At 48.3% G+C, this 14364-nt stretch overlaps 1 protein-coding gene across 1 annotated transcript in view; it reads left to right on the plus strand.

Annotated features, from left to right (window-relative positions):
• The window catches only part of LOC137543921 (insulin receptor substrate 1-like), a gene marked incomplete at its 5' end in the record, with an annotated part of 32410 nt that extends 19693 nt beyond the window's left edge, over nt 1-12717 (plus strand). Inside the window, one exon of the mRNA XM_068264989.1 lies at nt 10711-12717. Coding sequence (XP_068121090.1) covers nt 10711-12717 — 2007 coding nt within the window. The remainder of the gene's footprint in view (nt 1-10710) is intronic.
• Nucleotides 12718-14364: the final 1647 nt, after the last annotated feature.

Below are 14364 nucleotides of genomic sequence, written 5' to 3' on the forward strand. Positions count from 1 at the left end.
GCAGCAGCGATCATAACACAGGGCAGCCGATATCGCCAGACAGCTGCAGACTGACACTTTTTGACAAAACAGACGGGCAAATGTTTGGAAAACAAAAGATTTTCCCCATTGAATACTGTGCTTTATTAAAGCAAATCTTTCTCCACTTTCAAAGCACTATTTGGCGATGCATAAAGTGATCAGGCTATTGTCTTATTTACCACTACCCACCCACCGTTTTAAAATGTCCTGTTTGTCCCTCTCAACGAACCACAGAATTTTTGCAAACCTCTTCCCCTGCCACCACTACAGTCCACAAGCACAGCCCTCCTGCCGCGGGTACCGGTCAGAACCCGCAGAGCCGCGATTGGTGAAAGGGAAGAAGTCTTCCCTGCGCCAATCAAAGTGCCCGTAATTCAAAGTTCATGGCTTAAAGGAATACTGTAGGGGGGTCAGGGGAAAATGAGTTGAACTTACCCGGGGCTTCTAATGGTCCCCCGCAGACATCCTGTGCCCGCGCAGCCACTCACCGATGCTACGGCCCCGCCCCCGGTTCACTTCTGGAATTTCAGACTTTAACCACTTGATGACCCAGCCTTTACCCCCCCCCCCCCTCCCTTAAAGTGAACCTAAAGCCGGTTAAAAAAATGAGATTAACTCACCTGGGGCTTCCCTCAACCCCCTGCAGCCGATCGGTGCCCTCGCAGTTCCGGTCCGATGCTTCTGGACCCGCCGGCGAACACTTCCGGTTTCACCGTCATCGGCCGACAGGCATGGGAACACGAGTGATTGTTCATGTTCCCAGCCTGTATATCGCCCCCTATGCTGCTATTGCGGCCTCCTGTCTGTCGGCCGGTTCCCTCAGCAGGGTGCTGAGGGAAGCCCCAGGTGAGTTAATCTCATTTTTTTTTATTTGACCGGCTTTAGGTTCACTTTAAGGACCAGCGCAGTATTCTGTGATCTGTGCTGGGTGGGCTCTGCAGCCCCCAGCACAGATCAGGCAGCACGCAGAGTGATCAGATCGCCCCCCCCCCCTTTTTTCCCCCCTATGGGGATGATGTGCAGGGGGGGTCTGATCGCTCCTGCCTGCCCGAGGTTTGCGGGTGTGGGGGGGGCACCTCATAGCCCCCCTCCGCAGCGAAATTTCCCCCCCCCCCCCCTCCCTCTCCTACCTGCTCCCTCCCGGTGATCGGGGCTGCACAGGACGCTATCCATCCTGTGCAGCCTGTGACAGGATGTCCTCTGTCACATGGCGGCGATCCCCGGCAACTGATTGGCCGGGGATCGCCGTTCTGCCTTACGGCACTGCTGCACAGCAGCGGCGTTCAATATAAACAAAGGAGACAAACGTCTCCTGCGTTTACATTTAGTCTGCGAGCCGTGATCAGCGGCTTGCAGGCTATTCACGGAGACCCACTCCGTTATCTAACAGGAAACGGCCGCTCGCTTTTGCAGGTAGGCACTCATCTGTTTTTAAGTAGCGCTGTTCATTTCCTTGCTGTGTACTAATTTAATTCATTTTTGGTCAGCCGCTCCCACTTAACAGCTTTGCTTTTGGTGTATATGCAGAGCCTCTGTTTGGGTTCAAGGTGCGTTTGCAGTCTCTGGGGGGCTCAGCGCATCTCTGATCGGAGGCGGCCTGGTGATGCGCTGATCCCACTTTTTGCTCAAATTACTCAAATCATTGTTGCATGCATTAAAGACAGTGACAGGCCTAGACACCTTTTCATTACAGACAGTTTATACATTAAACACAGGTACAATTACATTTTCATCACAACAGACAGTTTGTACATCAAACTCAGGTGCCTTTAAAGAGTAACTGTCAGGCTGCAGAAGCTAATTTAAACCTCTATTCTCCTGTGTTAAACAGTTTAGACAGAAGCCAAAAAGATATTACTAAAGATAAAGATCTCTCTTACATTTAATGTGTGCTTATCAGCAAAGCTAAGCTCCTAAGGAGGACGCAAGCCGCATTCCATACTGCAAAGCATTCTGGGGCCCTCCCCTCGGCTGCTAAGGAGAAGACGGGATCAAGTTTCAGCAGCTTCTAACTCAGTCCAGCCACAGCACAGATAAATCTCCGGGAAGAGTACACTGCAGGAGTCCGCTATTGTTCCTAGCCACATGGCTCATTAATATTCACTGCACACTGTGTTATTCTGTACGAGCTCCTCTGTGAATAGGGAAGCAGGCAGGACATGACGACACATTTGGCTTCACAAACATGGAACCTGCCATGGGCTGTCAGGAGCATCATTCTCTGCATATACTATATAAAAATTCTGTGAAATCCAAACGTGGACAGTGAAATGCATATGTAATGGAAGTACAGCCAATCTTTAGCTACTGATATATGTGTTTATTTTCTCTGAGACCTTATACCTAACAGCTCCTCTTCAAAGCAGGCACTATTGAACCTTGTACCCTTGAACTGGGCACATTCAACCCACCTCTCCCTGGTGCTCCCCCAAGTGTATAAAGTACCTGGTGGTGGGTGGAGAGTCCGTCTCCTTCCGTGAGCGACAAGGCGGTCGTGGCAGGTTCATAGTAGGACACAAGCTTGCCCAAATCAGTCCCCAGCAACACAGGGACCGTGAGATCCTTCATAACCCCAACAACCCTGTTTTGGACTCCCACCCTTAAGTCGATCTTCACTCTCGCGTGGGCTATGTGAAAAAGGGTGCCCTCTACTCCAGTAAGGGCAAGGGATCGGCTGGAGCTGATGCTCTCCTTTGGCACAAGATGTGAGTGAACTAACGTGATGTCAGCTCCGGTGTCTCAGAATCCGGTGAGAACTTTGCCGTTCACTCTAACAAGTTGCTGCTGGTCGGTTTGGTCGCGGATTTCCTTTCCGCGGGCAAACAGAACAAAATCTGATGATCCAGGGTGTGGTTCGCTGGCGGGTTGCCTCTGCTGTGGGTGAGGTACAGGGGATACAGGTGCTGCAGGTGCTGGTGGTGTCTGTCTCCACTCCGGACAGTCAAATTTCATGAGTCCGGGCTGGCAGCAGTAGTGACAGGTGAACTCTCCAGGGGCTGCAGTCCTGGACGCAGCAGCTGCGCTGGGTGGCCTCTGTGGCTGACGGCTCCCAGGGGCGGGAGAGTCTGCCACAGTATTGGGCTGACCTCCTCTCCAGCTGGATGGTGCAGTTATGCGTGTGTCAGGCACCCGCATAGTTGCAAAGGTTTCAGCGAGGTCTGCAGCGACAGTTGCTGATGCAGGCTTGCGCTCAAGCAAAAACTGTCGTACATCAGCAGGGCAAATGTTCAGAAATTGTTCTAGGACTATCAAGTCCTCCAGGACATCATAAGACCCTTTGGTGAGGCCTAGAGTCCACTGGCGGAGTGTGGTGAGCAAGCTGCTGACCACATCTCGGTACGAATCGGAAGACTTTTTCTGCCAGGCCCTGAACTTTTTGCGATAGGCTTCTGGCGTCAGCTGGTATTTGGTAATGATAGCGTCTTTTATAGCAGCATAATCATTATCCTTTTCCGCAGGCAACTCTGCGAAAGCATCAAGCGCTTTGTAGCGCAGCAAAGGTGTCAGATGGCCCACTGGTCTTGGGACAGACGATACTGACGGCATGCTTTTTCAAAAGACCACAGAAACAAGTCAATGTCAGTGTCTTTTTCAATATCAGCAAATTTAAATTTTGCACTTACGGGTGGTGCAGCTCCTTCAGCAGGGAGGCTGGGCGAAGAACTCCGGCTGGCCTGTTGCACTTTTGCCATGTTTAGCTCATGCTGTCGTTGGCGCTCCCGTTCTCGCTCAGCGGCATCCCTCTCCGTGTGGCGTTCTTCAGCAGCTGAAGCGGGAACGCCAATCTGCAGCCTTGCGTTCTGCAGATTGGCGTTCCCGCTCCTCACGGGCTTCCATGTACTGCAGGTACTTGTCCAGGTCAGTCCCAATCAGCTGTCGTAATGCTTGCTGCATTAGCGGATCAGTACAAACGGACAGTCCAGTACTGGCCGGTTCCGGGCGAGTACTTTCAGAAACTCTGGGATTGGGGACCACACTGACAGCCTCCTGTGTAACTGTTGTCGCATTGCCTGCAGGTTGCTCAACCTCTGTACGCCTAGGATCTTCAGTCTCTGGTTCCCCTCGATTTGAGTTAGATGGGCTGTAATCCACTTCAGCGGACTCTCCCGGCTCCCGCAGTTGCTGGGTATCCCATTGAAACAAGTCCGTTACCAGGTCCTGGTGTTTCTTGCGGCCGACTTCAATGCCTCTCGCTTGGCAAAGAGTTTGCAGGTCCGCCAGGCACATTTGCTGGTAGTTCCCGGACATTTCCATGCCAAATAAAATAAATATTTTGGGGAGGGGTACTGGCTACACAGTCTCTCTGTATATATAAAAAAATATATTGCATTCCAGCTACACCAACGAATTAGTTCGTTTCTTGATAGCGCTAGTGCTATCTTAGATACTTTCAGCACAACACAGATCCCAACCACTGCCAAACACTGTCACAGGAGCCCTAGTGGTCGGAACGTGAAATGCCTTCCAAACGGTGCCAGCGCATGGATCGTGCGAACTCTGGTCGCAGTCAATGCGTAGGAACCGTTGGGAACTGGCCGCAGACAAACCAGAAGGGAGCCTGTGGGGTTAGGTAATTACACCTTTACACACTATTTCAGGGTATAACTGCCACCACCTCTGTTTTCTGAGACAGAGGAACTCGCTAACTGGTTATTTCTCGACCTGCAAATAAAAACGGTTAAACACACTCTATTCTGTCTAGATCTCAACAATAGTAGGGTCTCTTCAGAAGTCTGGTTCAGTTGTGCGGCTGATAAGCAGGGAAGCGGAACAGTGAATGACTTTGATGAAGTATTTTATTCACGGCAATATAAATAATTAATATATACAGTCAATTATTAAAATCAACAATTATTAAAACAGTAATAGCCAGTATGAAATAAAAAAGGGAGAAAATACTTAGGGTTTGTGGAAATATGTCCGTTCTGGGAAAACTTGTAGAGTTCCTTTTGTTCAGTTTCAGCAAAGTTTAAAATCCAAGCAACATGGAAAATGTCCTTTGTTCTATTCTGACAAGATGGCCGCCAACCACATGGTCCCCTGGCTGGCAGTGTGCTTTGTGAAGGTGGAATTTGGAGGACTCAGGGCCCGCCTGCTGGCCATGTGCTTTTGATGAAGCTGGTTTGGGGGTGTGGCAATGCCAGCCCCCTCTGAGTTACCCACCAATGACAGTTCATTCCCTCTGAGAGATTTTAGGGCTAAACTTATAAAATGCCGTAACTCATGAACGATACACGTTATATTTAGGGGGATAACAGATTCATACTTGTCGGAAAATACAGATTAATATGACATCAGACAGGGCAGCGGGTCAGGTTCCTGAGAAGATTCATACCTGGGTTGTAGGGGCCCCGGGCCCCTCTCGACTGGTATCAAGAGATTCAGCATGACCCTACGGATCCAATGATACTGCTCTCATAACTACCCTATTTACTGTATTCTGTAAATAGGCAAAAAATTATATAATACATTCATTTCTTCCTGGTAAGGCTGCAGCCAGGCTGTCTGGGGTCAAGCTGTGACTAGCTTCCTGGGATCTCCCTGTATGAAAAGGACCTTTTGGTTCCTTTAATTAACATCTGAATGTGAAATCGGCTTGGACAAGCTTTGAGTTTACACCTCTGGCTAACAGGTCACAGGCACCAGGTTTCATGAAAAGAACTCTGCTGCTTTTATGAAGACAGCTGAGACCCTCCAGGCTGGACTGCCTGGTATCCACAGACATGAGATTCTAATTCTACCCGCACAAGCGGCCTTTCCTGATTAATCAGGGAGGCACCTGGCGACGCAGATCTGCGTCGCTGGTCCTCCAGCTACCACTTTGCCGCCGCGCGGTATGAGTGTGCGGTAGGCAAGTGGTTAAAGTCTGAAAACCACTGCGCCTGTGTTGCTGTGTCCTTGCTCCTGCTGATGTCACCAGGAGCGTACTGCACAGGCATAGTATGGTCTGTGCCTGCGCAATACGCTCCTGGTGGCATCATCGGGAGAGGAGACACAGCAATGCAGGCGCAGTGGTTTTCTGACTTTAAAGTCTGAAAATCCAGAAGTGAACCAGAGGCGGGGCCGGAGCATCGGTGAGTAGCTGCGCGGGCACAGGACTGCGGGGGACCATTAGAAGCCCCGGGTAAGTTCAACTCATTTTCCCCCAACCGTGCCCCCCCCCTACAGTATTCCTTTAAAGGAATCATCAGCTAGATTCTGCTGCCCCCTTATATACTTACCCGGGGCTTCCTCCAGCCCCTTGCAGCCGACGTCCGATGCAGCATCTCCACTTGCAGCCGCCGGCGCGAGGTCCCCTCCGATGCAGAGGCCGGCCTTGAGGTCGTCCTTACTGTGCGTGCACGAGTGCCGCTGTCCATCAAGCCCCTGTTGCGCAGGCGTAGGGTCTGTGACGAAGTATTAGAGGCAGAGGATCAGCAGGACTGCCAGGGAACAGGTATTAGGAAATATGTCAGACTCCATATGTCTCTCACCTCGGGTTCCCTTTAAGTGATAGACTGATCCTCATCCTGCTCCTGGGCCCCATGGCAGCCGCCATGACTCTCGCTACACCCCTGGCTGTAGTCTGTAGCTTTGTTCCTGAATGCTTTGCGGCGGAGCTCCCCCTCCTCTACTCGCTTTTTTGAGAACATGAAAGTAAAATTGTGGTGGAGGTTTTGGCAATCGTTCAAAGCCGTTGCCGCACTCTGGAGAATGCAGCATTGGAGACCCGCGGAATCCCCCCCACCCCAGACGCAGGAGGAGTGGGCTGGGGGGGGGGGGGTGTTTGAGCGCCCTCAGATCAGCGCTTCTCAGCACAAGGAGTCTGGCATGGAGACTGGAGCGACGCGCTGTTTGGCCTTCAATAAGTGGGCGTGGCTGACTTGTGGGCTCGCCACAATTCACTTGGATGACCTATAATTTTCATTTTCTTACAGTGATAACTAAAATGTACCCTCGTATCCACACTGAGCTCTGTAATCGCATTAGATTTGTATCGGGCAAAAAAGTGTCCCTACATCAGGCGACTTGGCGGGCGATGGACCATCTGATTCCATTATTATAATCAGACTAGTCTACCTATGCCTGTTATAAAAAACTGGCTCTAGGTAGTGATACCACCGCATGTTAGTGCACATGAGTGCACACGCCTCTCCGGCTCCCTGGCCCGTCCTCCTGTCCCAACGGTTGTCTGTGTTGCGCACATGCGCAGTACAAAAAACCCACAGACACACAGCCATGAGGAGGATGACGCAGGGACACATGCGTTTTATTGTATAGGATGGGATGACAATCTATGCCCCCAAGAGCATGCCTGATCGAAGATGTGACCAATTTTGTGCTGAAATTGGTCAAATGTATCGCTTGGACAGGCTGCAAGATGTAGCGCTGGGGGTGCTCTGTCTGCATAAACACCCCCCACGTGGTTGCCTGTTTAACATGGGTGCGTGTGTAACGTCCAAGTGTACGTTGGCAACCACATGGGACGCGTGTATGTAGATGGAGCCCAGAGCCAGTGAAGATCAGGTAAAGTATACCGGGGGACACTTTACATTGGGGGGACAGTGTGGGGGGCAGCGATGTGGTGTCACAAGGCCAATACCCAAGTCATCTCATGCTGAAATCGATTGTGAATTCATCTGTAGAGTATGAACAGGCAACAGATCTCTCTCCAATCAGATTGAGAGAGAAATCTGTCCCTTGGTCGATATACCCATCCTGATGTATGGGCACCTTAACTGACTGTGATTAGCATGCGTAGAAGTGGCAACCCCCACCCCTCTTTCGATCCCAGGCAGATTCGGTCATCTACAACCGCCCCCCCCCCCCCCCAAAAAAAGTCAGATTGACCAAATTTTGACCAATGGAAGATCTCTGTTGATTGGGTGGCATAGCAGAAATGGTAGTTAATCAATGGCCGATAGCGGCGCACTGCATGGACTCTATGGGCTTGATTCAATAAACCATGATAACTCAAATACTACGCCTTATCAAAGATATCACACCTTATCAGAGTAGCATAGTGAGCGCTACGAACCTGCAGGGGCTCAGGGCAGGACGAGTGCCATTGGCAATAGCACTCGCTACGCTACTCTAAAGCCCAATCTACACGATACGATTCTTTATATGACTCGATTACGATTCTATTTACGATCCGATTCAATCCGACATGTCCGATCAGGATTCGATTGCAAGTGCAAAACAATGGCAAATCGAGTTGAATCGAATTGAATCTTGATCGGACATGTCAGTTTTAATCGGATCGTCAATAGAATCGTAATCTAATCAATAAAGAATCGTATCGTGTAGATTGGGCTTAAGGTGTGATATCCTTGATCAGGTGTGATATTTGAGTTATCACGGTTTAGTGATAGCCCATAGAGTCCATGCAGTGCGCCGCTATCGGCCATCGATTAACTTCCATTTCTGCCTTGCCACCCAATCGATGGCCGATAGCGGTACACTGCATGGACTCTATGGGCTATCACTAAACCGTGATAGCTCAAACATATCACACCTTATCAGAGTAGCATAGCGAGTGCTACGAGCCTTATGCCTGCAAATTGGCAATGGCACTCGTCCTGCCCTGAGCCCCTGCGGGTTCGTAGTGCTCGCGGTGCTACTCTGATAAGGTGTGATATCTTTGATAAGGAGTGATATTTGAGTTATAACGATTTAGTGAATCACGCCCTATGTGTGGTAGGAATCTGTTCTGATCATAGGGGAATCGATTGATTTGCCACATCAGGCAGCAATCAATAAGTGTGTGGCCAGTTTTACTAAAGATCAGCTGATCTTCTGCTGCACCGGAACTGCACAGGAGGACGGCGAGCGTCGCGGTTTAAAAAACGACAGAAAAATGTCCTCCACCGCGTCACACGTTAAAGAGACACTGAAGCGGAAAAAAAATGATGATATTATGATTTGTATGTGTAGTACAGCTAAGAAATAAAACATTAAGATCAGATACATCAGTCTAATTGTTTCCAGTACAGGAAGAGTTAAGAAACTCCAGTTGTTATCTCTATGCAAAAAAGCCATTAAGCTCTACGACTTTGAAAGTCGTGGAGAGGGCTGTTATCTGACTTTTATTATCTCAACTGTTCCTGGACTATTTACTTTTCCTCTGCCAGAGGAGAGGTCATTACTTCACAGACTGCTCTGAAAGAATCATTTTGAATGCTGAGTGTTGTGTAATCTGCACATATTATAGAATGATGCAATGTTAGAAAAAACACTATATACCTGAAAATAAAAATATGAGAATATTTTCTTTGCTGCTAAACTTCTAGTAATTATTCATAGTACACAACCAATTCACTATATCATATTTTTTTTTTCGCTTTAGTGTCTCTTTAAATGCCAGACTTTTTGAGAGAACCCTATAGAGCATCGATGAAGCCTCAAGCGTTGCATTGCAGAGCTAAGAGGCCAGCGATTTTTATTTATTTTTTTTTTTTTTCCCCACTAGAGTATTACTCTTCGCATACGTTTTCCCGTATGCAAATTGTCATGTTTTTATGCACGTTTTAATGCGCATGCGTCTAACAGTTCATGGGAAACTGATGCACGGTGCAAGAATCTGCAGCATGCAAAAAAAAAAAATTTCTGCATCGCACCGCATGCGAAAATTTCACATTCAATGAAAATTACTCCATTGACATGAATTGGTTTCATTTTTAATGAGAAAAATTTAATTGTGAATTCATACTTAGCGGAAACAGGCCCTAAATGTTTTTCTGTATCTCAGAAATGTCATTATATGACCTTGATTAAAGGACACCCGAGGTGACATGTGCCACGATGAGATAGACATGTGTATGTACAGTGCCTAGCACACAAACAACTAGGCTGTGTTCCTTTTTTTTCTTTCTCTGTCTGAAAGAGTTAAATATCAGGTATATAAGTGGCTGACTCAGTCCTGAAGTGACTACAGTGTGACCCTCACTGATCAGAAATTCCAGCTATAAAACACTTTCCTAGCAGAAAATTTCTTCTGAGAGCATTAAAGAGATAAAAATGGTCAATAGTACATAGCTTTTAGCTCTAGTATACTTCAATGAATGCGTCCTTGAGCAAAAACAATAAAACAGGTAGACCCTAAAATAAAACGGTGGAACATCTGTGGAAGTCATTTTTAGGAGAAGGAAGATGGATACAATAATTTATTTCATTAGTTTATTTTAGCATTGGGTGTCCTTTAAGTAGCCCTAGGGGTCTTCAGTGCTAACCAGTGCTCCAAAATCCCCCCCCCCCTCCCCCTCCCCTTCTCTTTCCACAACTGACCGTTGCTTCTTTTACTTTGTCCTGTGCATAAGGGAGTCCTGCCCAAAGACACCTTACTGAATAGGTACTAACTTCAGCCAGGGTTTGAACCCTGGACTGGTCTCCTATGTCATAGGTGGAGCCCTTAACCAGTACACTATCCATGAGAGAACTCATCAGGAGCGAATATATGCCAGGCTGTTTCTCTGACTTGATCCATTGTGAGGCTGTTGTCTGGGTCAGGAGAGATAATGAGTGTAGCCATTACTGGACTACACTGAAAGAAGTACTGTCCCATTTCTGGAACTGTAGCTAGTCTTATGTTTTCACAAAACTAAGAAATTATACTATGGTGGAATGATCAGGTCTAGAACATTGATAAGAAACAGAACTTTGATTCTTTGTAAACCTCTTTTGATGTTTACTTCTCCTCTTTTATTCCAGGTTGACGACTCGGTTGTTGCCCAGAACATGCACGAAACCATCTTGGAAGCCATGAAGTCGCTAAGCGAAGAGTTTCGTCCACGCACCAAGAGTCAGTCGCTCTCCTCTACGCCCATTACTGTCCCATCCAGACGCCACCTACCAAATCCTCCGCCACCCAGTCAGGTGGGATTGTCACGTCGCTCCAGAATTGAGGTTTCAGTGGACAGCTCTCCAGCTCCTAAGCCTCATTCCTTACCTCGGGATCACAGCCCACGTTCTCCTGAGGAAGAAGAGGAGAAGCGAGGAAGAATGGAAGCCGCTCAACCTTCAGGGGACTATGGCTCCACTTCGTCAGACGAGTATGGCTCAAGTCCAAGCATGTTTGAGGCATCTGTCTTTCTACCGCCATCTCCTGTAGCAGCAGAAACCAACTACATCTCCATGAGCCACCTCGGGAGGAGATCCCTTGCTCTGGACCTTACTTCGGCACCCATCACACCTAATGATGAAGATGGAGGAAAGGCTATGAAAGTGGAACATGAAGACAATTATGCAATGATGGGAAAATGTGAACCTCGGCAAGAGACTGGCTATATGCCCATGCTCCCCAGTGCTCGATCTCAAGATTACATGCCCATGACGCCAAACAGCATCTCACCACCAGCCCCTATAGAACTGGCTGGTTATGTCCTGATGTCACCGCTGGGCAGCTGCTCCCCAGAGCAAGACAGAACCAGCTGGCCACATTCTGGAGATATGTCGGTGGGCAGTGCTGATAGCCAAGCTTCAGATTACATGAACATGTGGCCATTAAGCCGCTCAGCTTCCAGCACTCCTCCACCGTTGGAGAAATCGCTGAACTTAAGCAACGGGATTTCAAGAATTCCCGCCTCCTACCGTTCACTTCCTCGTTCCTATAAACTGGACCCAGCACCCCCTGCCCGGAATTCCTGCTCTTCTTCCTCTGACAGCCTTGATGAACTCAGTTGTGGAAGGATCCGCAGGCCACTCAGTGTATCTGTGGACACTTGGAGGGCAAACACTTTGCCAGGCAACTACCGTAGACCACCTAGTCCCGGGGAATATGTCAGCATCCACTTCAGGCCCAAATTGGAGAAAACTAGGAAGCTGGCCGATGTTGCTCTGGTGGAATACATCCCTATGGAAACGCAGAAACAACCAATGGCTAATGGAGACTACACCAAAATGGTCTTTGAGCCAGAAAACCGACAACTAAAAGAGGCTCCCAGCCACACGGCTGAGAAAGCTTCACGGACACTTTGCGAGAACCTGGCAGAACTCCTCTCTGCCTCAGATGTGAACTCCAGGCCTCCTCCTAAAAAGGTTTCAAGGTCTGCCTCAACCACAGACAAAAAGCCATCACCGGAAAAGGACTTCTGGCCAATGGCGGCCTGTGAGAAGATGTTCCGGCCTATAGTGCCTGCAGAAGACAAACTGAGCCATAGTGTCAAGGTGCCACCGGAACCCCAGGCAGACAATGCGTTGGGTCAGGTAGATAAGAGCGCAGCAGTACGGCCCTCTGAAGACCAGGAACTGAGGGTTCTATCAGATTCTGTATCCGGCTGTAGTCTTCACCAGAACCAAGATCGTACCAAGTTTGTGAGAGCTGATAATCCAGGCCGCATTAGACACTGCTCCGACAACGTGTCCCTCAATTCTGTTACCTCTTGCAATGGAAACCGGGGCCCAGCGGAGGAGTCTGGATTAAATTATATTGATCTTGACCTTGCAAAAGATATTGGTATCAATCCCCCAACTACGTTTCTGGTGGGTGCAGCTGTGCCACAGACGGTGAAAACTGGAACGCTGGGAGGCAATCCGTGCATCAACACCTATGCCAGCATCGACTTCCAGATGTCTGGAGAGCTCAGAAGAGGCAGCAGAGATGGAACAGGTACAGTCCATGGCTGTCTCTCTTGTGTGATGGTTCATGAAAAGCGAAGAGATGCAGGATGGGATGGGGATGCAAAGACAGCGGTGTGTGAGGGCTCAGTACAGGAATAGTCGATCTAAAAAAAGGTGGCCACTAATGATCCAATCTTTTTCATGCAATTTTACCATATCTATGTAGTAGAAGGGTAAATTAGGTGAATATGTTGAATGGATCATTTTGGCAAATCCATTATATTACATACAAATGGTAAGATTGGATGAAAAAGATTGGATCATTGGTGGCCACTGCTATGGTACCCATATATGGTACAATATTTTCTTTTCTTTTCTTTTTTTTTCTCGGTTAGATCATTTTATTCAGTTACTCCATTAGAAGCAAAGAATTGCATAGTTGTTTGAGGTACCATACAGCAACGTTTGACTTCTGAGAAAATCCGGGAAAAAAAATAATCAAATAAGTAAGATCTTTATTTTTTCCAACATGTCCGATCGGATTTTTATTGAAAAAAAAAAATAGGATAGTCGCTTGTTTTTCTTGATGAAAAAGATTCTTTTCGACTTTTTCATTTTGATTCAATTATTTTGGTCGAACATACCATTTGAAAATCAAACCTTTTTATTGTTGTGTATGGGCACCATCAGATCAAGCTATTTTTTTGTGGATAGGAAGTTTTTGTTTCTCAGTTTGAGATTGAGTTTGGATTGCTCTCCATGTCGGCAGATACAGTGAAGACCGTTTACATAAGATTTGTGTGGGGTGTTGTGGAGGGCACAGTGGGTCTTTATGCTGCTGTAGGCGGGGGATGGGGTGGTCTCTGGCGGAGTCCAGCCTGTGCTAAGCTTTGACTAGCTGCCACATGTAAGATAACTAGTTCTGTACTGGAGTTCAGCTGAGTGCAGCGGGACTGGCTGTCCTGTTCAGGGAGGATTGGGCAATGTGTCTGTGTATTCAGTGTCTCCTGCTGACTCAGGAGTACTGTGGCTGCTTAATGCAAGGTGGAAATATCAAAGGTTATTTCTACAGCCACAACCCCATCAGCAGGGCGATAGTCTATATTCTGCATAAATATACAGTTATTCGTGTACCAGATTCATGGGAACACAAAAACCACTGCAGGGAGATCTCACCATTGTGGGAGGGAAGGAGATGCAAACCACTGCAGGGAGATCTCACCATTGTGGGAGGGGAGGAGACACAAACTACTGCAGGGAGATATCACCATTGTGGGAGGGGAGGAGACACAAACCACTGCAGGAAGATCTCACCATTGTGGGAGGGAAGGAGACACAAACCACTGCAGGGAAGTATCACCATTGTGGGAGGGGAGGAAACACAAACCACTGCAGGGAGATCTCAGCATTGTCGGAGTGGAGGAGACACAAACTACTGCAGGAGAGATCACCATTGTGGGAGGGGAGGAGACACAAACTACTGCAAGGAGATCTCACCATTGTGGAAGGGGAGGAAACACAAACCACTGCAGGGAGATCTCCGCATTGTGGGAGGGGAGAAGACACAAACTACTACAGGGGGAGATCTTACCATTGTGGGAGGGGAGGAGACACAAACCACTGCAGGGAGATCTCTGCATTCTGGAAGAGGAGGAGACACAAACCACTGCAGGAGATCTGTCAGGGTTAGGCTGGTGCATGGACACAGCTGCTGCTGGTGGGTGGGGTGGGTTGTATTGTCAGTATGGCATGGTGGTGGTGTGCAGGGACACAGCTGCTGAAGGTGGGTGGGGTGGAATGTATCGT

Source organism: Hyperolius riggenbachi, unplaced genomic scaffold (assembly GCF_040937935.1).
Source record: "Hyperolius riggenbachi isolate aHypRig1 unplaced genomic scaffold, aHypRig1.pri scaffold_450, whole genome shotgun sequence".
Lineage (NCBI taxonomy): Eukaryota > Metazoa > Chordata > Amphibia > Anura > Hyperoliidae > Hyperolius > Hyperolius riggenbachi.